Source organism: Oncorhynchus kisutch, linkage group LG1 (assembly GCF_002021735.2).
Source record: "Oncorhynchus kisutch isolate 150728-3 linkage group LG1, Okis_V2, whole genome shotgun sequence".
Taxonomy (NCBI): Eukaryota; Metazoa; Chordata; class Actinopteri; order Salmoniformes; family Salmonidae; genus Oncorhynchus; species Oncorhynchus kisutch.
This window is the reverse complement of record NC_034174.2, coordinates 29,420,547-29,447,501: the sequence shown is the minus strand read 5'-3', so window position 1 is coordinate 29,447,501 and position 26,955 is coordinate 29,420,547. Positions and strand designations below refer to the sequence as shown.

At 41.9% G+C, this 26,955-nt stretch overlaps 1 protein-coding gene across 8 annotated transcripts in view; it reads left to right on the top strand.

Annotated features, from left to right (window-relative positions):
* Positions 1 to 26,955, top strand: part of LOC109896310 (paired box protein Pax-7) — a 62,915-nt gene that overhangs the window by 7,477 nt on the left and 28,483 nt on the right. For 4 of the 8 annotated variants that reach the window (XM_020490584.2, XM_031816734.1, XM_020490574.2 and 1 more), the window contains exon 5: positions 18,285 to 18,472. In XM_020490584.2, coding sequence (XP_020346173.2) covers positions 18,285 to 18,472 — 188 coding nt within the window. Of the gene's footprint in view, positions 1 to 18,272; positions 18,473 to 26,955 lie in introns of all 8 variants that reach the window. The other 4 variants (XM_020490594.2, XM_020490578.2, XM_020490569.2 and 1 more) reach the window with 1 other exon arrangement.

The window sequence follows — 26,955 nt, the reverse complement described above, 5'->3', positions numbered from 1 at the left end:
ATTAACAGTACATGGACCCCATTAATAATTTAGCCGCCACTATTTTTACTCTTCGTATTTGTATCTGTACACATAGTGATTTATGTCATGGTTTGCTTTTGTCTTCACTCGTGAAACTTGAAATAAGCTGAGCAATGGCGGAATGGAACGGCATCTGGAGAGCCCCTGGCATTATTTCCAAACAACCACACGTCAACCGATGGTACACGTTAAACGGATAGATGGCCATTTATACAGACAACCTTTGAACGATTCGTTCTCTCCTCGGGAGGAGCATTAACGCGCAATTATACCCAATGTTTTTGGCGACCTGTGAATTTGAGGAGGACCCCGAATGTTATGTGCAGGATTTTCGTTTTCCACAGTCATGTTAAAAAGAGACAAATCAGAGAGAGCAATGGAATATAGAAAGTAGCCTAGGCGTGGACAGCTAACTGGAAGAAATGGAGAAGCTTTTGGAATTCCAACCTTTTGCTTATCAGAAACATTATTGTGACTGCTCAAACACAATGGTCCCACTGATTGAATCAACGTCATTTCACGTCATTGCAATTAAATTACGTTGAACTCACGTAGAATAGACGTTAAATTGACGTATGTGCGCAGTGGGGGAGTTCATCATTGCAGACAGCTCTTTCAAGCCTGCCGGTCTATTAATTAAAGCACTGCTTGTCACGTGGGACGCGTCCTCTCATGCGCACACTTCTTAGGATAATGGTTTTTCGATCTCTTGTAATGTGGGATTCTCCATAAGGGACAATCTTTCCTCTCCAGCTACTTAGGGGACATTGAGAAGTGTACAGACGAAGACATGGGGATTTTTATCTCATTTATAAAGACGAGTTCATAATCCTTTCCTGCTTAATAACGTAAAAAAATGATTCAATTTCCCCTCTCATTTAGGGTTATGATCACACATTGTTATTGAATACAATAGTTTCATTTCAAGGTTAACATTTCATGCTTGAAAAATATTAAAATATTGTCCTATACTGTGTTCTAGTTAAAACAATTCCGGACGTTTTAATCCATGCATGTTTTCGTCGTCGTTGTTGATAATGATGACGATTATCTGTTTAATCTATTGTAGACTAACTCGTTTCACATTTCCCTAATGTGGTCAATACGTTGAATGCGTCCTGTTAGCACCACGGTATTTAGTGTGCATGGGGGTCACAGAACCGATTACCGGGCCAAGACATAAGGTACAAATTATGAAGGAAGTATATCCCTCAAGGCCCCCGCTCATAGCAGTAGTGTGCAGGATGTTCTTATCATTTCTGTCTTATTTAGCCATGTTTTGACTTTAATGTTTGGTGACCCTATCACATGTTCAATGCTGATGATAAGGTGCTGCAGACATATTGAGTCAAGTCCTATTTTTGTGCAATTCTTTTTCGATACCTTATTGTTCCAAGATAATTAGGACATAATGGAAAACAGATAGAAATTGTTTTTGTTTTTTTTAGCAAAATGCTACTTTGTTCAATATTGCCTGTAACGCTTCAGTTAGCCTATTGCAACAAGTGGGCTGCATGTATTGTACACACGTAGGCCTATAGACTATCGATTACCCTCTATCGACAATCTCCTTATAGTACAATAATGAAATAGTAATCAATTTTATAACATTATACGACAAGTAACTCATGTCAAACTTTCCCAAACTAGTCCCCACAATGCTGCATGTCATATTTCAGTTGCATTTAGATTGTTTCGTTTAACTTCAGCATGGCTGGTTTATACACCGCTGTGCAGGTATTTGACTGGTGCAGGGGCCCCTACAAATCCAACTCATTGCGGTTTCCCCTGTAATTCATCTTGGTATCCCAGGGAGAGGGCCCCAGGTACTCAAGGTATCTTAATTCTTTCAGCAAACTTTTCCAATAACTTGTCTCCAACAAAGCCTCCTCTGCAAGAAGGCACTGATTTCAGTTGACCTATCTATCGGCTACTGTGCAAGAAGGCACAGGTTAGGTTGAGCTATCTATCGGCTACTGTGCAAGAAGGCACAGGTTAGGTTGAGCTTTTTATAGTTTTTAGCAGTTGTGTGATTATGATGACGGATTACTATAATATATAACAGCGTGTTATAACACGGTTTGATTTCAGCAACGTTACCCATGAAATGTTAAAGGGTGGGGGGGGGGGGGGACAAACTAAATATATTTGGTCTAAAGATTTGGTTCGTTTTCTCTTCCTGAGCTAATGTTGAGCAATGCGTTGCATAAGCTCACAGTATTATGTTTGAATTATTTATGGTTATTATCATTATTAATCTTCTTCTTGATTGTTATTATGATTAAAGGTATCCATTGTTAATTAGCAATAATCGTATTTATCGTTGCATGCCTCTGTGACATTCTTAGCTTTCCGTTTGTTGGAGACTGAGACTACAGAGCGAGGCTGACAGGGGTAAGCTTGGGGTCCCCTGTGAGTCTGACTCGGAAATCATAACTTGACCATCTTTTCCTTTTCTGAAACCAACTCGTTGAACTTGTCAGATCTAATCAGGGCGTTTAAACGTTCAAGTGTATCGGTGGGAAACAGTGGGTGGTTGGTCAAGGCCAGCAAATGCGGCTTTCGAGCCTTTTTGAGGAGACGGAGAGGGGAATGAGCATGAGGACGCTTGGAAATGGATTGCTCGAAGGATAGTCTTTTTTTTCTCCAGTCTTTTCCCGCTACTGTGTCAATTATATGGCCATCCAGCGGGCTAAACAAGGCAGCCGGCGCATGAACTTTGGCAGTGCGTGCTAATTAGGTATTACATTAATTAGAATAGACATTATTAACCTCTTGAAATGTTGCCTTTTATTTCACAGATTAAAATGTGTAACAGTGGGTTAATGGCTGACAGCCAATATGACATTTTATAGCATCCCCATGATGTGTGCTGCCCATCTAACTGATGTCCTAGAGATCCTAAAACCCAAAACATACGTTTAATCGTTTTTCTAAACTGTGATAGGATTTTTCTATTTTTAAACAAAAAATATAAAGTACCAGTCAAAAGTTTGGACACACCTACTCATTCAAGGTTTATTTTTTTTTTTTTTTTACTGTTTTCTACATTGTAGAATATTAGTGAACACATCAAAACTATGAAATAAAACATATGGAATCATGTTGTAACCAGTAAAGTGTTTAACAAATCAAAATATATTTTATATTTGAGATTATTCAAAGTAGACACCTTTTGCCTTGATGACAGCTTTGCACACTCTTGGTTCTCTCAACCAGCTTCATCTGGAATGCTTTTCCAACAGGAGTTCCCACATATGCTGAGCACTTGTCGGCTGCTTTTCCTTCATTCTGCGGTCCAACTCATCCCAAACCATCTCAATTGGGTTGAGATTGGATGATTGTGGAGGCCAGGTCATCTGATGCAGCACTCCATCACTCCCCTTCTTGGTAAAATAACCCTTACACAGCCTGGAGGTGTGTTTTTGGGTCATTGTCCTGTTGAAAAACAAATGATTGTCCCACTAAGCGGACACGTCAACCAGATGGGATGACGTATCGCTGCAGAATGCTGTGGTAGCATTGCTGGTTAAGTGTGCCTTGAATTCTAAATTAATCACAGACAGTGTCACCTCCACACCATCACACCTCCTCCTCCATACTTCATGGTGGGAATCATACATGCGGAGAACATCTATTCACCTACTCTGTGTGTCACAAAGACACACGGTTGGAACCAAAAATCTAAGATTTGGACTCATCAATCAAAAGGACAGATTTCCACCAATCTAATGTCCATTGCTTGTGTTTCTTGGCCCAAGCAAGTCTCTTATTATTATTGGTTTCCTTTAGAAGTGGTTTCTTTGCAGCAATTCGACCACGAAGGCCTGATTCACGCAGTCTCCTCTGAACAGTTGATGTTGAGATGTGTCTGTTACTTGAACTCTGTGAAACATTTATTTGGGCTGCAATTTCTGAGCCTGGTGACTCTAACTAACTTATCCTCTTAAGCAGAGGTAAATCTGGGTATTCCTTTCCTGTGGCGGTCCTCATGAGAGCCAGTTTCATCAGAGCACTTGATGGTTTTTGTGACTGCACTTGAAGAAACGTTCAAAGTTCTTGACATTTTCTGTGTTAACTGACCTTTATGTCTTAAAGTGATGATGGACTGTCATTTCTCTTTGCTTTTTTGAGCTGTTCTTGCCATAATATAGACTTGGTCTTTTACCAAGTAGGGCTATCTTCTGTTTACCAACCTTACCTTGTCACAACACAACGTATAAGCTCAAATGCATTAAGAAGAAAATAAATTCCACAAATTAACTTTTAAGAAGACACACCTGTTGATTGAAATGCATTCCAGGTGACTACCTCATGAAGCTGGTTGAGAGAATGCCAAGAGTGTGCAAAGCTGTCATCAAGGCAAAGGGTGGCTATTTTGAATCTCTAATATAACATATATTTTGATTTGTTTAACACTTTTTTGGTTACTACATAATTCCATATTTGTTATTTCATAGTTTTGATGTCTTCACTATTATTCTACAATGTAGAAAATAGTAAAAATAAAGAAAAACTCTGGAATGAGTAGGTGTGTCCAAACCTTTGACTGGTGTTGTATGTGTGAAATTTGTTTTGATTTAGAATGGACCATTATCATGCACCTGTCACAACAGGGGCAGCGTAAAAAAAAAAGAAAGTCATCTATGCACTTAAATTGCGACTGGAGGACGCTTTTCTCATGGTTAATTTTCATGACAGCCAGGTAGGCTATATTCCTGTTGTAAAGATAAGCCATTTTTTTTATGTTCGGAAAGTTGAGAAATAAATATAGTAGGCCTAGTCTATAGAATACTGATGGGATCCTCCTATTTTTAGTAGAGGCCATGACTCTGTTTTCTCATGTAATTGCATAGCCTATAGAAATGTTGCCCAATATGAGCTCATGGGCTCTCATGAAGTGTTTGATTAGATTTTCGCTTACATTTCCATTGATGTCAGCGTGATTAGAGCGACAATAGAGGGCTGAGTACCAGGCAGTCACTTTTTTGGTTACTACATGATTCCTTATGTGTTATTTCATATGTTTGATGTCTTCACTGTTATTCTACAATATAGAAAATAGTAAAAATAAAGACAAATCCTGCAATGAGTAGGTGTGCCCAAACCTTTGACTGGTACTGTAGCTAAAAAAACAAATGTTTTGCTATTCCTAGTGTGTTTATAAAATTGTTATTTAAAAAATCAAGTGTAGGCTATTTCATGACTGATTACGCCCCACGAGACAACTTTTTATTTTATTTATTTTACTAGGCAAGTCAGTTAAGAACAAATTCTTATTTTCAATGACGGCCTAGGAACAGTGGGTTAACTGCCTGTTCAGGGGCAGAACGACAGATTTGTACCTTGTCAGCTCGGGGATTCAAACTTGAAACCTTTCGGTTACTAGTCCAACGCTCTAACCACTAGGCTACCCTGCCGCCCCAAATATATTATCTAAGTTTGTGTATGTGTGTTTGTCTTTTGAGTATAGTTTTGTGTTTTTTCCATTGAAAAATATACTTTGGAGCTTGAATCATCCTCTCTCTGGTTTAGAAGAAGTGGAAGTTCAATTGTCTCCATGCCCTTTTTGAAAGAATTTTTTCTTTTAATTGAATACCTTTTTTCTTTTATTGGGACTAAACCCCTTCTGATGTCTGACAGCCTAGTCTCTCCATTGTCAGACGAATGGACACTAGAAGGAAGAGAGAAAGAAGAGGGAGGAGAAAAGAACCTTCTGTTATTTTCTATCTTGAGACTCGCTGCATAGGCTATTCAGGCGAGTTGATGAACTCCTCCAAAAAGTTTATTAAGGGGCTGAAAACAATAAGAACTAAAGCCTTTGGGCTCCAGGGCAGACAGTTTATAAACTAGCTGCCATTGTGCCTCAAAGGCAGATGCATGAATACTTTTGAATGGGGCCTTCAAACTGACACGATCAGGCTGGACAGCAACAGTTTAAAAGGAGAGGGTTCTTCTTCTGCAGCTCAGATCTCTCCTTTCCTGCATTAATGTTCATCTGCAGAGAAGAGGCAGGGGGAGAATGATCTGGGAAGGCATTGACTGTCATGGCCAGGGTGATTTTCTCCCTTTACACTTAGATATACATTTGACATGAAGAAAAAATTATTCGATTAATTCAACTTAATATGACAAATTGACGATTGCCCTCTTCCAGGAGAAAACACAAGTGCATTTTCCCATTCCTCAGTCAGTTCTGTAAGGAAATTGCAACATAGAGTAATGGTAAGACAATCTAATACGCTGCATTTATTTATTTTCTTATTTCCACTTTAAAAAAATAGATCAGCTATTAGTTTTATCTCAAACAGACGAAGTGGGAAGCAATGTGCTGGTTAGTTGTGTTTTAGCTGTGTTTAAAACATTTATTTTCTGTCTTTGCTCTGGTGGAAAGCAATATTTAATTTATCTTCTGTCTGGAACACTATCAATGTTCTTAAAAAGTTGATAACATATTACTGAGGAGCTTTTGATTTACTGTCATATTTGGAGAATAGCACAACAACCTTGTTGTATACATCTTGACACGTTATTCTCATTTCTTTCATTAGAGAAAGGTGTGTCACTTTCTATACCTCTCTCTCTATCTTTCACTCTCTTTCTCTGGCCAGCCCTTCTCTTTAGCCCCGTCAGTCTCTGGCTCTCTGCCTCCCAACATCAGAGGGAGTCCTGTGATTTGTGACCCCAGCGACCCATACTTAATCTGGCTAAAGAGGGGGAGCATCCAGCTCGTAGAGCGCAGGGCCCCAAACAGCCCCGGCCTGATCTGGCAGGTGTCAACATTAGCAACACAATCGCTCTCCAGTCCAATGCCCCGTACGCTAGCCACAGCGCCACACTGAACCCAAACTATGTGAGGCCCAGTGAAAGGAGACATATAAAGGGAGTGGGGAGGAGAGGAGAGGGGGAGGACAAGGGAGAGATTAAACTCTCAGACAGCTATTAGCAGGGATGAGGCTTTTCTAAACAAACAAAAAACTAGACAATCAATACTGTGTTAGTTTACCAAGTGGAGTCATGATGGGCTCTGGGGTATTTCTCTCTCTTCTATTGTTTTTCTCAACTTCTCAAACGTCTGTGGTTTGGTTCGTATTGGCAATCCAATTTAGTCTGGAGTCCTTGGAGACCTATTTATTTTGTGGCCAGTGCTTTGTTAATGGTTGGTTTGCTCCAGCCCGTGGCTAGTTCATTCATAGATTTAGAGCTATAATGAATCCTGGTTGGAGGGTATTAACGTTGATAGTGGACAATCACTGGGCTGTCCAGAGGAAAACAACATTCAGTGATGACAGGACCACTGGCCCTTGGGGACCACAGCCCTTCTCTCTCATTAGACAGAGACAGAGGTGTCACTTTAAACACATGAGAGGGATTGGAAAGGGAATGAGTTGACATTTGGACTGTTGCCGCTCTTGAGTGGGTATCTGTCTTGACAAGAAAAGCAATGTTTTTTAAAGCCCATTTATTTCTCACTCACTGCTGATTCTAGGCCATGCCACCAGAAGAGACACGGGTTCTCCTCAGTGGTGGAGATTAGTTGGAAAGGTTTCAGTAGTAGGAGACCTGTAGTATTTGTTTTTGGAAGAGACAACAATCTCATTTAATTGTTTGGTTTGAGATGTCCCCTTGACACCCTCTTCCAGGTCTCTTGAAAAACAAATACAACATAGAGGGTTGTTATACCTGTGTGGTGTGTGTAGCATGTACTCCACAACTCCCAGGAGGACCCGGTAGTTGTGGTGTTTGTTGGGTGCCATTCGTTGATCCTGCGGTAATGATAAGTCAACACAAACAACCCCCTGGAGAAAAGCTCTTTGGGAAGTTGCTGCAAACGCATCCTTGGCTAAGCCCTCACCATTGGCAGCAATAAACAAGCACACATTAACTCACCCAATGACCCCCTGAGATATTTGGGGGTTGTTGTCATGAAATACCCATCATAGTGTTAGCTAGCAATAAACTGGTGGTAGGCGTTCAGGGTATTGAGAGATCACAAACCAGCGAGGAGTAGCCCCTGGTGAGGACATATTAGTCCTAGTAGCACTGCCCTATGAAATGTGTCTTCTGCATATAATCCAACCCCCCTGAGTCAGAGAGGTGGGGGAGGGGGGGTTAACTGCCTTGATAACTGCCTAGACAGAACAGTAGTTTTTTCCCACCTTGCCGGCTCGAGGATTCGAACCAGCAACCTTTCCAATGGCCCATGAATCTGTAAACGGTCATTGTAATTTGTCGGTCTCTGTTTTTATAGTGTGTCTATGAAGGCCTTACAGATCATGAGCCGAGCCTAAGCATGCAATGGCCTCTTTGATTTCAGCCATCTGATGGCTTCCATCAGATAAAAGACAGTACTATTAAGTATTTATGATCCCATTAGACAAAACACCTGTCTCTGTAACTCTCCCATTGGTTTCTGCTCCATTACCAGTGCTGTGTTACCAGTGTTTTATAGGGTGCATACATTACAGGACTGTGCCAGTAAAACAAGCAGCTTTCAACTTTCCCACTCAAGGCCATCCATAGATCTATACTTGTGCTTCACATATGAGCTAGATTTGTTGAATACCTAGAAATCTCCTCATATATTACACCTCAGATAATATTTACTGTGTTTATCTAGGTTTGCGATTGTTTGTTTGTGATTCAGAGTCATGTCATTTGACTCTATATTCACTGCTAGTCCATACATTGTCTCACTCAGTTGAACATATTGAAATATATGTTGTTTTTTATTTTAAAATTCAAATTTTAGGAGTCTTGTTTTTTTTGAGGGATTTAGTTTCTTCTGTGTGGTCTATTATGTAGACTGTTTATGTAGATGTTTGTGCTGCTGAGGAGAACATGTAGTGTAGACCATCACATGACTCCCATGCCTTTCTTATATAGTCATAACAACATATGAAGACAAACAGTGTAAGAACTGAAACCACTGGCACAAATACATTTTCCTGGGTGATTAAGCGTTATTATTTTGACAAACAGTAGAATTGAGAGAGTGGCTAGAGTAATGATGAATGCATATGACATATGAATGAATACAGTACAGCAGGCTATCTGGCGTTCTTGGTTGTGTCCTCAGTAAATTATAGATGTTCAGTAGGTGTTCAGCTCCTGAGAATTGACTTAAAACGCTGTTTCTTCTGATTAGCCTTGGCTGCCAGAATTGTCTGTGTTTGACAGCTGACACAGATCAGGACAGTGCGCTGCATTACACCAATCTGCTGGTTACCACGGAGTGGCATTAGAAAAGACAACAAGCATTTCTGGCTAATTTTATTACAATACAGGAATAGCCTCCATAATGTGCAACAGTAATTACGTTTAGAGCAGTGTGCCCAGCTCTCTTAGTGATGAATGAGAGACATTGACCATGGTCTGCTAGTTTAAAAATCACCATTAGCCTATGCTACTTAGGGCCAGAACATTTCCCATTTTATGCTCCTAATCTGCCTTGCAACTGCAATCTTCATTTGTTTTAATTGTCCATGTGGACATTTTTTGACACGCACAAAGACAATAAACATGTTCCGGTAAGTGTTGCAAATCAGAAATGTGTTTTTTTCCACCCAGTTAAAATGTTATGGAGAGTTGAAACGGTGGGGTGGAGCTGCCGTTCCAGCCTGAAAAATAACAACTTCAAATGGTGCCTGGTCCTCCATTTTCAACTAATGGGCTTATTTCTGCATCCTCTGTCATTCTCTCCTTGGGGAATATGTTCTCTCATTTCAAAAGCTTTGCTTCTCCGTTACATTGTAAAGCCACAATATGGAGTACAGAACTCAGATGTTAATATCAAGCACTGTGACGACTTACTGATGTCCCCATCCAACCCTCCAAACAGGAAATATCTATATATTTTTGGATCCTCAGGAACTATTTGGAGATACACTAGTGTGTGTTCATTTTGAATTCACTGAATCTGAAAATGAAAGCGTGAATGAAAGAAGACATTTCACTTCTTTAATTCTTGCTTATAATATCTTTGGGATGGTCTCTCATTTACCTGTCGGCACAATACATTTTTGTTATGTTTATTTATTTATTTGTTCACGTGTTTGTCCACATAGGTTATGACCTCAGTAATCTAGTGACAGAATCATGCCCAGCATCATGAACTGTTTATCTGTCCTAATTAGGCCTTGGGGTTGCTGGGTCCCATGTGTGTTGTAATAGAGGCATCATTAGTATAGGGTTAAGCCCCAGGCACCATTAGGTAGTTATGGTCAGATTGATGGTGTGTGGTGTAGTGGTATGTCCCTCAAGCAAGACTGCCAACATGTTTTAAAATTATGGACGTTGTTTATGGATTATGGATATTATGTTTGGTGAATTTGCACTCACATAGACTGTGATCAAAAATAGTCTTTCAGCTGTCCCCGGCACCATAAAAACCTCTGCACAATGAAAAATGTTTACGGCCTGGTATTGTCCAGAAAATTAGGAAACTTCCCTGGGGCATGAAAAATTGTCCACTGTGCATTCCTATTCTGTGTAAAGTAATCTCTCCTTGGCTTTGTTGAGAAAATGATTTGTTCCTCCCGGAGACCTCCACTCATAGCCCTGAGTTACTGTGTGATTTCCTGGGTAGGTTCTGGAGCCTTTGTTGGGGGACTGGGGCTCTAGTTCCATTGCCAGTTGGCGGGGACCCTGTGGACTCCATTTGCTCTGCGCTGCTTCTTAATTTCATTACTTTTACTGTGACCTCAATTAGCAGGGACCCTAGCCCAGGAAATGACTTTCCATTGGAAAGCGAAGCTGGGCTCAGTCGGCAGAGAGAGGGATACCGCTTTAATGGGAGAGTGCATTTTACTCCTGGCACTTAAAGTTTTTAGTCATTAGTCAGTTAAAGTTAAAGTTATATAATTTAAATCAGACTTGTTTGTGAAAACTTTCCCAGACATCCATCAGAATTGAAAGAATATACATTTTTGCTTTCCCTGTTTTGACAAAGAGTGAAGAAATACTCCAACTACAATAACTTTTCCTGTCAAGTTTGCCTTTGTACAAATATCAACAATGTAACGAAAGTGAAATCTTACGTTTTATAAAGATGTGACTACACCAGTTTACGCCCTTTCTGAGTAACAGTATTTTCTCTTACACAATAAGAAGTTGTTTCTGAAAGTAATACAATCATATTGTTAGTAATATCCCACGTCCAACCGGTAGAATGTATGCATAAAAAAGAAGAATCGCACCCTTCAAGCCCTTCACGGTTTCACACTCAGGCAGAGAGAGCAGAGCAGAGGCCTGGGGAGTCAATATGTCAGCGTTTATGGATGCCCTGCGGAGCTGCACAGGGCTGTCAGGCCTCTATTCATGCTCTAATGGCCCCCTGAGGAGTCTGTCTCTCTGGGCTGAAAGAGCCGGGAGGCCCAGTGGACACCCTGTTGTTGAAGGTGAGCGAGCGCTCTCATGGACGCACCGCGCCTTCATCCATATGACAAGAACCATAAAAGAGTAGCGCTTTTCTTCGCTGCTTCTCCCTCTCTTCTCTTCGTTCTCCTCCCTTCGACATTTCTTGCCCGACCTCAAATAAAGAAAAGGGTGCTAATTGTTTGTTGTGAGAGCCAAAGATTATAGAGCCTTCCGTCTTTCTTCCTCCCCTTGCCCTTTTCTCCTCTTTTGCAGGAATGGGATTCTATCACAGAGCAGAGCAAAGTAAACTATCAGAATTGTCCTTTGGTACGTTGATCAGAGGGAAAAGAGACTCATTTTGACAGTAGCAATGAGACACAAGAAAACAGTCTAAGGTTGGATGTTGGTTGGATGTGAGGCTCAGGTTTAATTCCAAATGAATGAGGAGGGGGGTCATAGGGAAACGTTACACACATAGAAATCAAATCAAGTTGTATTGGTCACATACACATATTTAGCTGATGTTATTGCTTGTGTTTCTAGCTACAGCAGTGCAGTAGTATCTAACAATTCACAACAATACACACATCTAAAAGTAAAATCATGGAATTAAGAAATATTAGGATGAGCAGTGTCGGAGAGGCATTGACTAAAATACAGTAGAATACAGTATATGCATATGAGATGAGTAAAGCAGTATGAAAAACATTATTCAAGTGACTAGTGTTCCATTTTTAAGTGACTAGTGATTCCATGTCTATGTACATAGGGCAGCAGCCTCTAGGGTGCAGGGTTGAGTAACCAACAGGGTGGTAGCTGGCTAGTGATGGCTATTTAACAGTCTGATGGCCTTGAGGTAGAAGCTGTTTTTCAGTCTTTCGAAAAAGGTTCCAAAAGGGTTCTTCTGCTGTCCCCATAGGAGAACCCTTTTTTGTTTCCATGTAGAACTCTTTTTGGTTCTAGATAGAACCCTTTTGGGTTCCATGTAGAACAGTCTGTTGTTATACCTGGAACCAAAAAGGGTTCTCCTATGGGGACAGCCAAAGATCACACCTTTTTTTCTAAGAGTGTATGGTCCTCTAGATCATAGTACTGACGTGGTGTGAGATGTACACTGGTGAGGTGGTTCCTACTTACTGATGAGACTCTCGGGAGACACCTGCCTTTGGTCCTTAGACACCAGTTAATCAGTGGACAGAACTGATTTGTACATTTGAGAGAGGAGGGGAAGTTCAATGCGATGTAATTTAAGAAAATGTATACAGTCAGGGCTTGTTTGAGAGTCCATTGTTGTGGACTCTCAAACACACTTATAATCTAAATTGTGCAATACTGTGACTCAAATGTTTTCATTTACAGTAGACACATGTTACTTTTGTTTATTGCAAGCAGATAACAGTAACCATACTAGAGGTTGCTCATCTCCAGATTCAATTAGTGATAAATGCCAAGCCAGGCTCTGAGAAGGTCACTGGTACCAGGGGAGATGATGATGATTCAAATTTATTTCAGTATATTAACATTAGGTAGGTACATCCTTGCTATATTGTCATATTCTCCTTGTCTTATTCTCACGTTGAAGAGGTTTTTTGGTTGGCGACCTAGGTAACTAACAGATTAGATTATTTTTGAAGAATTCTGCTAAATTAACCATTGAGGTTTTAATTTCAGTCTCTGGCTCATTGTCTATCTGAGTGTATAGTTCCTCATGTCCCTTGTTTTCATGGATTACTATATGGTTTGTTTTAATGCAGTACTATATGGTTTGTTTTAATGCAGTAATATAAGATAGGTTTTAATGCAGTAATATAAGATAGGTTTTAATGCAGTACTATATGGTTTGTTTTAATGCAGTACTATATGGTTTGTTTTAATGCAGTACTATATGGTTTGTTTTAATGCAGTAATATAAGATTTGTTTTAATGCAGTACTATAAGGTTTGTTTTAATGCAGTACTATAAGGTTTCTATGTTAAATCCATCCTTCAGTAACACAACTGAATAATCTCCTATGGCTCTCCTAACTTGGCAAACACTGAGGGACACACAGACAAATGCCGCCTCATTCTCTGAAAAATGCAAATTGGGAAGTTGTCAGCTATTTGATGTTGCTGCATGATCCCCGCCCCCGAAAACATCCCTCTCCAGTACGTGGGGTTGAATCCAATGCAATCCTGGGGACAGGAAGAGATGTTTATATTCAGGCCTGGAGCAGGAGACAGCACAGAGACAGATGGATGTCAGAGATAGCAGATCCCAATCCAGGCGTTTGCTGCTTATCACAGGGCCTGTTTGCATAATTAGGCCTTTTGATATTCCTCCCCTCCGACTGACAAAAAGTATAATTGCAACATCAACTACGACAAAAGGCATGCACAAAATAAACAAGTAAACATAAATAGAGAGAAAAGATGTGCTGTTATTTTTGTCCTGTGGGAATGAAGGGAATAAAACGACCAATAAACAAAATGTGCTGTCAGTCACAGTCAACTGGTGTGACTGGGTGCTCTGAGGCTGGTCCTGTGAATGCCTGCAGAACACTGAGCGTGAGGCCTGATTGTAATTATGCTGGAACTAATATGCTTTTCAAAATGAGCCATTATGAGCTAATGCTGCACTGCCAGAGCCCTGTCTGTTTTTGTCCCTATGTCTTGGGTAGTTTGCAAAGGTACAGCTGATATTGAGGCCATTGGTTCCGGTATCAAAAACAGCCTTCATGGGACAGGGTTAGGGAAACACACCATAGTGTTGTTGAGCTAATACTGACTCAGAGTTAATCTGAGAGACAAGGAATGATGCTTCCCTTCATGTCATCATGGAGGCTTCTTTATAACTTGTTATCCTTAAATACCTCACAGGTTTTATATGCATTGTCCAAGTATCCATTTCTGATCTATATTTTCTATATTTGACCTAAATATTCACTGACACGTTGATGTGATTATATTGGTTAACATTTGACCATATTAGACATCTTGGCATTGTTTTGTTTTTTTGCTATCATGTGGAAGCGTTGCTAGTAGCCTCCCGTGTTGTAGTGTTGTGGTGATCAGTTGCTAGTAGCCTCCCGTGTTGTAGTGTTGTGGTGATCAGTTGCTAGTAGCCTCCTGTGTTCTAGTGTTGTGGTGATCAGTTGCTAGTAGCCTCCTGTGTTGTAGTGTTGTGGTGATCAGTTGGAGTTGATGGTGTTGGAGTGTTGTGGTGATCAGTTGGAGTTGATGGTGTTGGAGTGTAGCCTAGATGCTTTTTTTGTGTGATCATTTTCTGGACTGTGATTGTATGTTGTCTCTGCTATTTTAGGGCTTGACATTATTGTAGCACAATGTTCTTGTGGATCACTGGACCCCAGCAGTCTTTATTGACTCTACAGCCTTGGACACCAGTCCATCTATGCCATATTACCTGAGCTTCTCTCCTATGGAGAACAGAGAGAGTAGGGGCTCCTCAGAAGGAGGATGGGAGGAAGAGAAGAAGACAGTCCATGGGGTTGGCGGGCTGGCTGGGGAGGGGGTTTGGAGGGGTCGGGGTGATGAGTATTCCATCTGCCTGCAGTCTGAGCTCTGAGCAGATCATGGGGTCAGCAGTGAGGAGCATCAGGAGAGAGGGAGGACCATCTTTAAACCTCACACTAAACTCACCGCTAAACTATTAACCAACTGCTAAGCTTCTCAGAGACAAGACCCCTGTTGTTGGTTGTGTTCTGACTTGAGTTGACATTCTGTCTGACTGGATATTATTAGAAATAGCAGTGCTTTGTGAAAAAGCAATGATTTTGATTCTCAGAAGTAACAGAGTGCTTAAACAATCTCTTTGGGAAACATATGGTTCCATTCCTTAGTAATGATATTCAATTAAAGTCTGTTAGTAAAACAATTTGCTCTTTTGGTATAATATGTTTACTTGTTTTCCTTTTTGTGTCCATAAAGGTTACTTGAATCGTAAACAAAACATTTCTAATTTAGAAGACATGGTCAATACCTGGTTAATTTCTGTTTAAACAACGCTGTATTTATAAATCAGTATTGAGTAGGCCCTCAGAGGGCCCTGATGGAGGATACATGGCTGTCTAATCATGCCCACTGGATGTTTGCTACATAATTAGTCTCTAATTGCTATTATAACTGATGAGGCGAGGCACGAGTGCTTTATCAATATCCCCAGAACCTTCCAATGGAATTACAGCCGAGCATTATACCCAGGTCTAATCAGGATTTACCGTATTGTTTCAAAGCAGCGAGAAGTGTTAGAGAGCTGACCTCGATGCCCACAGGGATTGACTTTATTCCAAGGTAGTAAGCTAATCATCCACCGTTTTGTCCTTTATCAACATTGACAGATTTGTAAACCAAGAAGAAGACATGTGTTATTCAAATTCAAAAGCTTTGTTGTCTTGGAAACAGATAGTAAGTGTTTATTCTTCCATAATTTAGGCTGAGAGGCACCGCATCCATAAATATCCAACAACCATTTAAATAAAAAGATTTGGATTCTGTGTAATCCATCCAGTGTCATAATATATGTGTATGTAGATAGTGTTGTCTGCTGAAGGGTTTCGTAGGGTGGCCAAAAGTGCAGTTACAGTAAGATGCGTTAACCAGACAGCCATGCAACTCTGAGAGGAACCATATGTTTGACAGAAATTCTGTTTCTGTCACAACCCATTTTGGTACATGTGGGGGCCCCAGTGTTGTTGATGAATCTTGGCATCCCGTTCAGCAGAATGCTCTGGATAGAGATGAGGTTTGCTTCTCACATCCCTGTTTCCCAAACTCATTACTGAAAGGGCTGTTGACCTTCACCCAGAGCGTGCTGCCTGCTGCTTGTAGTTCGTGCACACAAACAGACGTACGTGTTGGCTGTGTGTGCCATGACACATATGTCACTGTAACCAGGGCTCAGTGACAGGTGGCAGTACATACTCATTAGTCTTGTTTGCCATGCAGTTTGTTTGTAAATCCTTTGCAAAATGCTTAGATTGGAATATAGGGGGATGATTTTGTTTTGGAATTTTGGACATAGCGGCTAGACGATATGCCACACTTGTACTTCTTAACCCTCTCACATAGATAAACAAAGGATGAGAAATATGAGCAAAAGAAAATAACTCAAGCAGAATTCTATGTCGTCGTTGAGCAGCCCTCCCCTCTGTCCCCCTGTTCCCCCCTCGCCCCCCTCGTCCCCCCATAGGACACAGAGGTGACTTTGGAAAGTGATCTATGGACCGCTGTGCTGGTCTCAAGTGTTGTCATGGCTAGTTAGCTGCAAATCGCTCTGCACATCCTCATGAAAACCAACAAAGGGATATGCCATATATGTACATATTCAACTTTGTATGTTCAAGGGTATTCTCTGCAATAGTGGTAGCCAGTGTTGGAGAATCAATCTTTCTTTAAAGGAGTAAGACAAAATAATTGATTTTAATGAATGCGGCCTCATGTCCTGCGGCCGCATGTAATCCGCAGAGAATCGTTGAGCGTGAGCTCAGGGCGACAAAAAGACGTTCTCAGAAGACTCATCGAGTGGCCTGTAATGATAGTCTCCATATAATCCCATAATTCCTTGTTTAATTAAACTCCAGAGCCGGCCTTGAGACCCAGACAGATTTGGTTGCTCTTTTATTCTCACAGTTGTTATTTTGAGGCTATTTGACTTCCGTTTGTCCATGTGGTATGTTGAAACATTCTAGAGGACATTGTTAAACTGAGTTTAGTTGTGCCCATAGCTATTGCAGGGGATTCACCTGGGCTAACTTTCAGAAGACCGTTATGGTTGTCATTATATGGGTAGAAAGGACAATGAGCTCTCAACAAACGCTCTACTTCTATATCTCTCGTGTTTTGGTCTCTACCCTTCACTCCTTCTGGACTGTACATGTCTGATGAAATCCAACAAGGCCTGGAGCAACACTGGCTAGTCACACTGGCTTGTCAATGTCTCATTGAGCACATTTGTGAAAATATGAATTTTATAACAGGAAATGAAAAGGGCCATGTAGTTTGAATAGACATGCAGAGGAGGTGAAAATGATGCAATTTCCTAAATTCAGTTATAATGGTAATGCACTGTGGTAATACATATTCACTGTCAGAAACATTCCTCTTGGCCTGGATTGGATGGCTTTGTGCAGTATCTATATTCCTCTAGCGAAAATGCAGCAGCTTAGTTGAATGCCTAAAAGTATTGTAAGATATATTGTAATTCATTTATTGACAGCAGCATCATGGAAACACAGAATATGGGATTGAATGGTTCTGGCGCGATATTGTTGTTATGTTCTGTATATTCTGGCTGTGCTGTTGTTTGAGCAGCAGTGTGCCCTGGGCCATTGTGAGAGAATAGTGTGGTGAGGAACCGCAAGGTGGCCTGGGTAGATTAACCCTTCCACCCAGCACCCCCTCCTCCCCCTTACCGCCTGCAGCCCTCTGCAGCCCTCTGGGGCCTCTCCCTCTCTCTCTCTCTCAGGCAGGATTGGGTATCAGGCCTCTTATATTCTGTATAAATATCCACAGATTAAGATAATATTTGCTCTGTTGTGCTCAGAGAGAGGGAAAGCTGTCATTTGAATCCTCTTTGTAGCCTCTCCCCCTCAATAATATGATTCTAGCAAACGACATAGCCTCTGGAGTGGTTCTGCCCCCAAACTACAGAACATGGCTTGTATGGACCATTTCAGGCTTTCACCCATACTTTCTACTGCCTTTTCAATGACATTGGTTAATCAACTATGTGACTAATTTCTTTCTGAACAGAGGCGTGTGGGTAACAGACAACCGAAGAGATGAATAACCAATAAAATGGACTTCCTTTTCATTGTTGCTAATTTCCACTATATTATTCAAGTGTAATCCTAATATTAACTGAGCTGGCCTCTCCCTCCCTCCCCATTGGCCCAGGTAATCGTACAGACGAGGGTTCAGACGTGGAGTCGGAGCCGGACCTTCCCCTGAAGAGGAAGCAGCGCCGAAGCCGCACCACCTTCACAGCCGAGCAGCTTGAGGAGCTGGAGAAGGCCTTTGAGAGGACACACTACCCAGACATCTACACCAGGGAAGAGCTGGCCCAGAGGACCAAGCTCACTGAGGCCCGCGTACAGGTTAGTTAGACACACAAACAATCAACACATACACTGTCATGGCTGCTGAGAATTATCCAGGTGTTTATGACACTGATGTAAAACACTGTTTTCCTGTACTTTGACACACTAGTTATAATATCCTGGTATAGTTTTTTACATCTAACCAAATCTGAGTTAATGGAGTTTACAGAGTTATTTTAGATACGTTTGGACTTAACGTTTTCAGGAATTTTTTTCAGGAATAGTTTATCAGTAGGCTATGTTCCCTATTAGCTCATCAAATGTAAGACAAACTACTTGTATCGTGGAAAATGTATTTGCCATCCTTAATGCAATATGCTTCCAGCTGACTATAATGTGGTTTAGATAGATATGTTTTTTTTCCCCCAAAATGTTTTCCAATTCATCCCACTTCACTGAAATCGAAGCCATCCATTTGCCAATAACATAATTTGGGAGTAAAAAATGCTGCCAATGTTTTTGCATAAATACATTTGAATGCATCCATGTCATGCCCAATTGGACCTTATTTTATATTCTTATTTTTCCATTTATCCTCTTCTTGGTCTCCTGCTGCTGTTTGTCACACATGGCGATGATATATTTATTCTTCCCAGTGCAGTTCTTTTTTCCCCATATTTCTACCCCCCCACCTCACCTTTGTGAGTTCACTGCTATCTGTGAGTTCTCATCTGTTCTAAGAAGGCCTTGACAGGGGATTCTCCATTTATTTCACACCCAAGACTCTATTCCAGAACCTGCCCGACAGCTTGTGTACCATTTGGTTTTATGTAACACTGAAGGAAAATACAGTAGAGTTATAGCGGCAGCTGTTCTGGAGGGAGAAGAGAAAGAGAGAGGGAGAAGAGAAAGAGAGAGGGAGAAGAGAAGACAAAGAGAGAGGGAGAAGAGAAAGAGAGAGAAAGAAAGAGAGAGAGAGAGAGAAAGAGAGAGGGAGAAGAGAAAGAGAGAGAGAGAGAAAGAGAGAGAGAGAAAGAGAGAGAGAGAGAGAGAGAGAGAGAGAGAGAGAGAGAGAGAGAGAGAGAGAGAGAGAGAGAGAGAGAGAGAAGAAATGCATTCCTTATGGATTTCTCATTTCGGCCTTTGGCCAGGATCTCTCTCCTATCACTTTCAAGCATGCCTCTGCTTGTAAACCCCTGTGCATATCACATAGGGTCTCTCATCCTCTCCAGGGACCCCATGCACTGACAACAACATTAATCAATCAGACGTTAGTAAAAAAGGACCGGGGCAACCCTCTCCTCTTACCACAGCCCCTCGCTCACTCCCCCTAAACCTCCCAAACTCTGAACCACCCCGCGTGCTAACTGTTCCTCACACTCCAGACATGCGGTTAGGGGTAACTGATTCCACACATGTCTTTGTCTGTCTAGCGAACCCTCCAAACAGAAAGGTGTATGCCAAAATGGTTGATGCAGCACTCAGGATGATGCTGAGAGATTTATTTCATGTGTATTTTCTTGCGATATATTACGTTTTAGAATGTTTCAAATATACTTATGAGGCAAACTTGGAAAGGGAAGTGGGAAGGTCTTTCAGTCATTATTTGGTGAATATCTTTTTCTGAAGATTGTCCTCCATTACAGTGTAATGGCGGTCTCATGAAATACATCTGGAAAATACATGCATGTCTCATAGATTCTGAATAATAACAGATGGGTTAAAATGCTTTGTATTTACTATGCTGTTCATTTGGTTCAATTTGTTTAAATGTAGCATCAATATTAGACCTTGTAGAGTGGAGCTGAATTCTTTGTGAAGCTCATTATGATTGTAGAAGAAAAGATCCAGCAAACCTGTCTCTGATTGGTTGAGCAGGCAGAGTGTCATGTGGGCTAGAGATCACAGTGTCCTCTGTCTTGTCCATGTTCCAGGCACTTCACAGCCCTATTTGTAGGTCAATTACATTTCAATTTCAGAGAGAATCTCTTCAAGCATTTGCCTCTAGAGTATTTATGGAAACTGGTGGTAATTTGAAGTCTAAACGCAAAGAGAAAATACATGGTTGAAAACTGAAAGGAAACTCCTGCAAGATAATATAGCTTAATTATGTCATGTGAAAACCTGAGGTATTTGAGACAAGGATATAATTTGTTAATGCAGTTTTCCTCATAATCTAATTCTAAAACGCTTTTAAAGTCTCCTAAGGTCAACTCAAACTTAATTTTCTGAGAAGGTCACCCCAAGAAACTGACTCTGGAAGTAAATAATGGACATCAGTCTTCAATGTTGCTCAGTTGTTTGGCAAGTGAGTTGGGAGGAGGATTTAGGATGGACTATGGAGCCCATTGTGTAATTGTTTCTTTTTCAAGAGTCGTGTGTTTTTTTCATTGGCTTTGCCAAAGCACTGCCCCATTGCATCTGCACACCAGGGACTTCCCCTGCTCCTCGTCAGCCTGCTGAAGTACTCAGACACGTCCTAATTGGCCACACTGACCACTGCAGACATGATGATATAAGAAAAACGGTAAAGCCTCTTCTCTAAAACTGCTCCCAATTGAATCAATACATTGAAAAAGACATGGGGCCAAAGGCTGGATTTCGATGTGTGAACTTGACAGTTTTAGTGTCCATGCGTTTTGAAGATGTCAGCCAGCTGGGGTTTCACATAGGTGCCCAAATGGCCAATCTCTGGGCTGGACAGAAGGACCTTTGGCCCGAGAGCCGACCTGCTCCAGCACAGCTGCAATGACGCATCTTCCAGATGTCAGCGAGTGGGGAGGCTAAGAGGGCAGTAGGGGTGAGTCAGAAACCCAAAGCAGAGGGTCAGTGTTGTAGGATCTTAAAGATCCATCTCTTCTTCAGTAGGATTTGTGGTTGTGGTTACAGCTTACCCTGTTGTATTGTAATAATCTGTTAACCCGTGTTTGTGGTTTACACTGCAGGGACACATAGTAAAATTGCTATTGGCTGTGAGGGTATATGGGCCCACTCCAAGATGAGAGTTATTATGTGGAATGGTGCTCAAGAGGCCTCCTGGTTTAACGAGAAGTGACAAGTGTTTGGTTTACTGGTGACTCCACAGCCCAAACTCACTGCCCTATAAACTCAGCTAACCCAAACCCCCTCCTCTCCTCGCCCCTGCCTGCCATCTTGAATCACACTATCTCATCCGTCTTCATCAGGCCCACCACCCTCTAAAACACAGCTCCCAGCAGCCCCCCCCTGGAACCGCTACTGTTTTATCACCCCAACTGACAAATTAAGGGATCTGATCCACATCTTACAGCCATTAGTTCCAGGCTACCTGTCCCTATAAAGCTAGATATCTGTCTCCTGATCTGAGCACCCCACTCTCTGTGCTGTCCATTCTGCATCTGAAATAAAACACTCATTCCGAACTGGACCAGGCAGTGGAGTCCTTCCACAGACTATTAAGAACAGAAAAGAGCGTCACTTGTGTCTATCCTTCAGAGGTATGGGCCAGGTGGATGGGAGGGGGGTGTTCTGTTGAGCGAGGGAGGGAGGGAGGGAGGGCAGAGGCTGTAAATGCTGTAAATCAGTGTAAATCCTCTGCTCCTCACACTTGAAATGAATTACATTCTCTTCTATTTAGGCTGAGGTTCCCACCTCTGCTGAGGAGGCTCATCTGAGCGGCGCTTAGCAAATCTGACACATAGATCCCCTTTCATTCCCAATAAACATTCTAGATGTAGCTATTATAGTTAGAGGAATCTAATAAGGTATAAGCGTATCCTTTTATGCAGCGTAGAAATCAATTTGGCAAGACGTTTTCCTCTCTAACTGGAGAGTGTGCTAAGCGTCCGATGCCAACCGCAAAACAGAGAGAAGAGGATCCTGCTTTGTTTGTCTCTGTGGTGCAGATCAATATTATTGACACTTTATTATATATATATATAAATGCTATATATACAAAAGTATGTGGACACCCTTTCAAATTTGTGGATTTGGCTATTTCAGCCACAACCATTGTTGACAGGTGTATAAAATCGAGTACACAGTCATTCAATCTCCATAGACAAAAACTGGCAGTAGATTGGCCTTACTGAAGAGCTCAGTGACTTTCAATGTGAAAGTGTCATAGGATGCCACCTTTCCAACTAGTCAGTTTGTCAAATTTCTGCCCTGTTAGAGCTGCCCTGGTCAACTTCTATGAGCAACTTCGGGACTTCTGTGAAGTGGTAGGCCACGCAAGCTCACAGAATGGGACCGCCGAGTGCTGAAACACGTAGCGCATAAAAATCGTCTGTGGTCGGTTGCAACACTCACTACCGAGTTCCAAACTGCCTCTGGAAGTAACTTCAGCACAATAACTGTTCATTAGGGGCTTCATGAAATGGGTTTTCATGGCAGAACAGCCACACACAAACCTAAGATCACCATGTGCAATGCCAAGCGTCGGCTGGAGTGGTGTAAAACTCGCCGCCATTGGACTCTGGAGCTGTGGAAACATTCTCTGGAGTCCGATGGACAAATTTGGGTTAGGCAGATGCCAGGAGAGCGCTACCTGCCCCGATGCATAGTGCCAACTGTAAAGTTTGGTGGAGGAGTAATAATGGTCTGGGGCTGTTTTTCATGATTCGGACTAGGCCCCTTAGTTCCAGTGAGGGGAAATCTTCATCCTACAGCATACAATGACATTCTAGACAATTCTGTGCTTCCAACTTTGTGGCAACAGTTTGGGGAAGACCCTTTCCCGTTTCAGCATGACAGTGCCCCCATGCACAAAGCGAGGTAAATACAGAAATGGTTTGTAGAGATTGGTGTGGAAGAACTTGACTGTCCTAAAGAGGGCCCTGACCTCAACCCCATCAAACACCTTTGTAATGAATTGGAATGCTGACAGGGAGCCAGACCTAATCGCCCAACATTAGTGCACAATCTCACTAATGCTCTTGTTGCTTAATGGAAGCAAGTCCCCGCAGCAATGTTCCAACATCTAGTGGAAAGTCTTTCCAGAAGAGTGGAGGCTTTTATAGCAGCAAAGGAGGGACCAACTCCATATTAATGCCCATGATTTTAGAATGAGATGTTCAACAAGCAGGTGTCCACATACTTTTATATATAAATATATAACTCAGGCATACAGGCATAGACGCATTCAGTTACTGTTCAATTGAACATTAGAATGGGCCAAACTGATGACCTAAGCGACTTTGAGCGTGGTATGATCGTCGGTGCCTGGAGCGCCCGTTCCAGTAACTCAGAAACGTCCGGCCTGCTGGGCTCTTCATGCACAACAATGTCTAGGGTTTACTGAGAATGGCGTGACAAGCAAAAAACATCCAGTCAGCTGCAGTTCTGTGGGCAAAAACAGCTCGTTGATGAGAGGTCGAAGGAGAATGGCAAGAATCGTGCACGATAACAGGCGAGCCACAAACATACAAATAACAGTGCAGTATAACAGTAGTGTGCAGAACGGCATCTCAGAATGCACAACTCATTGGTTTTTGTCACAGATGGGCTATTGCAGCAGATGACCACACCGGGTTCCACTCCTGTCAGCTAAAACCAAGAAGAAGCACTGGACAATTGAGGAGTAGAAAAACAGTGCCTAGTCCGACGAATGACGGTTCCTGTTGCGTCATGCTGATGGCAGAGTGAGGATTTGGCGCAAGCAGCAGAGTCCATGGCCCTATCCTGCCTGCAGTTCAGGGAGACGGTGGTGGTGTAATGGTGTGGGGAATGTTTTCCTGGCACACATTAGGTCCCTTGATACCAATTGATCAACGTTTGAACACCATACCTTGTAGAATCCATGCCCTGAAGATTTCAGGCTGTTCTGGAGGCAAAGGAGGGTCCGACCCGGTATTAGATGGCTGTACTTAATACTAACTGGCCACTGAGTGTATATTCCTTTAATTTAGTTTAGGATAAACATAATGATGCTATAGAGATGTGAAATAGAGATTTAATAGAGATTTACTAGGTTGTTGTCCCGCTAGGTGATTACCAATGGCAGGAGAGAACGGAATAGTAGGATTCACTAGTAACAATGGCAGAGCCCACCCAATCCAACAGTCATCCATGTTCCCACCAGTCTGGTTTTATGTCGGTTCCATAAAGGAATAAATAGGGGTTATGTAGATTGTGGAGGAGAAATTGTTGCAATACATCTGTGTGAATGTTCTAACAGTTTCTTATTATTAGAAATGAAATGACTTTCCTTCAGTCCCTCTGTATTCCTGATACTTATCGAGCTAATCCCACTCTCCTCTCAAATTCTCACTCCCAGCTACTCTAATTAGCATAGTGCCAGTCTGGCAGGCAGTGAGGCAGGCAGGCATAGAGAGAAACAGCAAGAGCTAGTGAGGGTGGGTAGTATGTGGTATAAAACCGATGAGGATTTCTATGTTGTTTCGCCTCTTTGCACTACTGTGTTCGTTGTCTGTTTGTGGAGTGCGCCATTGAAAAGACATGAGAAGGAGGTTCGTTCTTGTTTTTGTGGCGCATTGTTCACTTTGTAGAAGGTGCACATGTGGCACCGTTGGCTTAAGAAACATATCATTCTGACAATAACTCCCTTTCAAAAACGCTCTTCACGATTGTCTGAAATTAAATGAAGACGATTAGATTCTATTTGAGACAAAGGATATTTTAGGAAGGGTTTGAATGCAATGTAATGTCATGCATTGCAGTGTTGTGTTAGTGTTATCGAGGATCAGTGATTACCGAATCAGATCCTCAGCTCTATAGATTCCATTGTGTTATGTTTATTATTGAGTGAGGCCAAGAGAAACGGTGGAATACAGACCCAGGCAAATGCCACTCTCTCAGATAAGAGATTATATTAAAGGATATGTACATGCCACATCAAAGCCATATCAAAGCAACTGTTGTTAACACCTATCTCTCCCCACCTTCACTTCACTAGACCCGGGGACATGTTTTCAGGACCTTCAACTTGCCTGACATTTGTTCCAACCTTCATGTCCCCCAACCTCCGCTACAGTCCCTGCCACCCCCTCCATGTCTGTGCTCAGCTCAGCTCAGTAGCTCAACCACTTTAAAGCGGGTCTCTTTTTGTCTCCCAGGCTCCAGTAAGCTCTAGTCCTAGGAGATGTGGTGGTTCCCCAGGTTTTCTACCCTCCCCCACCCTCCAACTTCCTCCAGTATATTGCAGGGATTCACACATAGAGTCCATGTTAGCCCCAGTATAGAGGAAGCCAGGCAACCAGCAAACCTCTTACACTGACAAAACAAAACAGGACTGACATGGATGCTGTAGATGCAGACTTTGAGGTACATATGGAGGGAGACATGGAGGAGGGATGAAGCTCTCTCTCTCTCTGTAGTGTAGAGGAATTAAACCGGATTGGGGAGAGCAGAGGAGAATCTGTCATCCAAGGTGACTTTGTGATTGGGTTCCAGAGTACAGCTTCAAATCCTCCTCAGCTGCAGGCTGTGTGTGTGTGTGTGTGTGTGTGTGTGTGTGTGTGTGTGTGTGTGTGTGTGTGTGTGTGTGTGTGTGTGTGTGTGTGTGTGTGTGTGTGTGTGTGTGTGTGTGTGTGTGTGTGTGTGCGTGCGTGTGTGTGTGTGTCTGACGCACGCCTGCCTAACAGACCTGGATTGAAATACATGTATATTTTGGCATTTGTTTTTTAAATACTTAAGGACAGATCTAAATTCACTGGGGGGGAGGGTGGTCCAAAATAGGGGAGGGTTGTCAAACTTAATATTTTGCTTTGTGGAATTTCATGTGTTTTTTATTGGGCACAGGGGAAGGTAGTGCATTTTTCCCCTGGTTTACATTCACTCATCTGCTCATATTTTCCCTATAAACAATGGCCTGACTTACTTTTGATATTACCTTAATAAAGTTTTTTTGAATTTCTGAAGGTTTGTTATGGTGTGGCTATTATTAAGTTTTAACTACTGCAAGGCTATGATATGAAGGCAGTCCACCCCAGCGCTCCAACTGACTCCGACAGTTCAACTTGAGGTGAGGAAGAATGTTTCAGGCCTGCCAGAGTTACTCCCATAATCTAACAATATAATGCTTATCTTTATACAAAATATTTAGATAGAAAATTGCCTAGAAGGCCAGCATCCCGGAGTCGCCTCTTCACTGTTCACATTGAGACTGGTGTTTTGCGGATACTATTTAATGAAGCTGCCAGTTGAGGACGTGTGAGGTGTCTGTTTCTCAAACTAGACACTCTAATGTACTTGTCCTCTTGCTCAGTTGTGCACCGGGGCTTCCCACTCCTCTTTCTATTCTGGTTAGGGCCAGTTTGCGCTGTTCTATGAAGACAGTAGTAAACAGCGTTGTACGAGATCTTCAGTTTCTTGGCAATTTCTCACATGGAATAGCCTTCATTTCTCAGAACAAATATAGCCTGATGAGTTTCAGAAGAAAGGTCTTTGTTTCTGGCCATTTTGAGCCTGTAATCGAATCCACAAATGCTTATGCTCCAGATACTCAACTAGTCTAAAGAAGGTCAGTTTTATTGCTTCTTTAATCAGGACAACAGTTTTCAGCTGTGCTAACATAATTGCAAAAGGGTTTTATAATGATC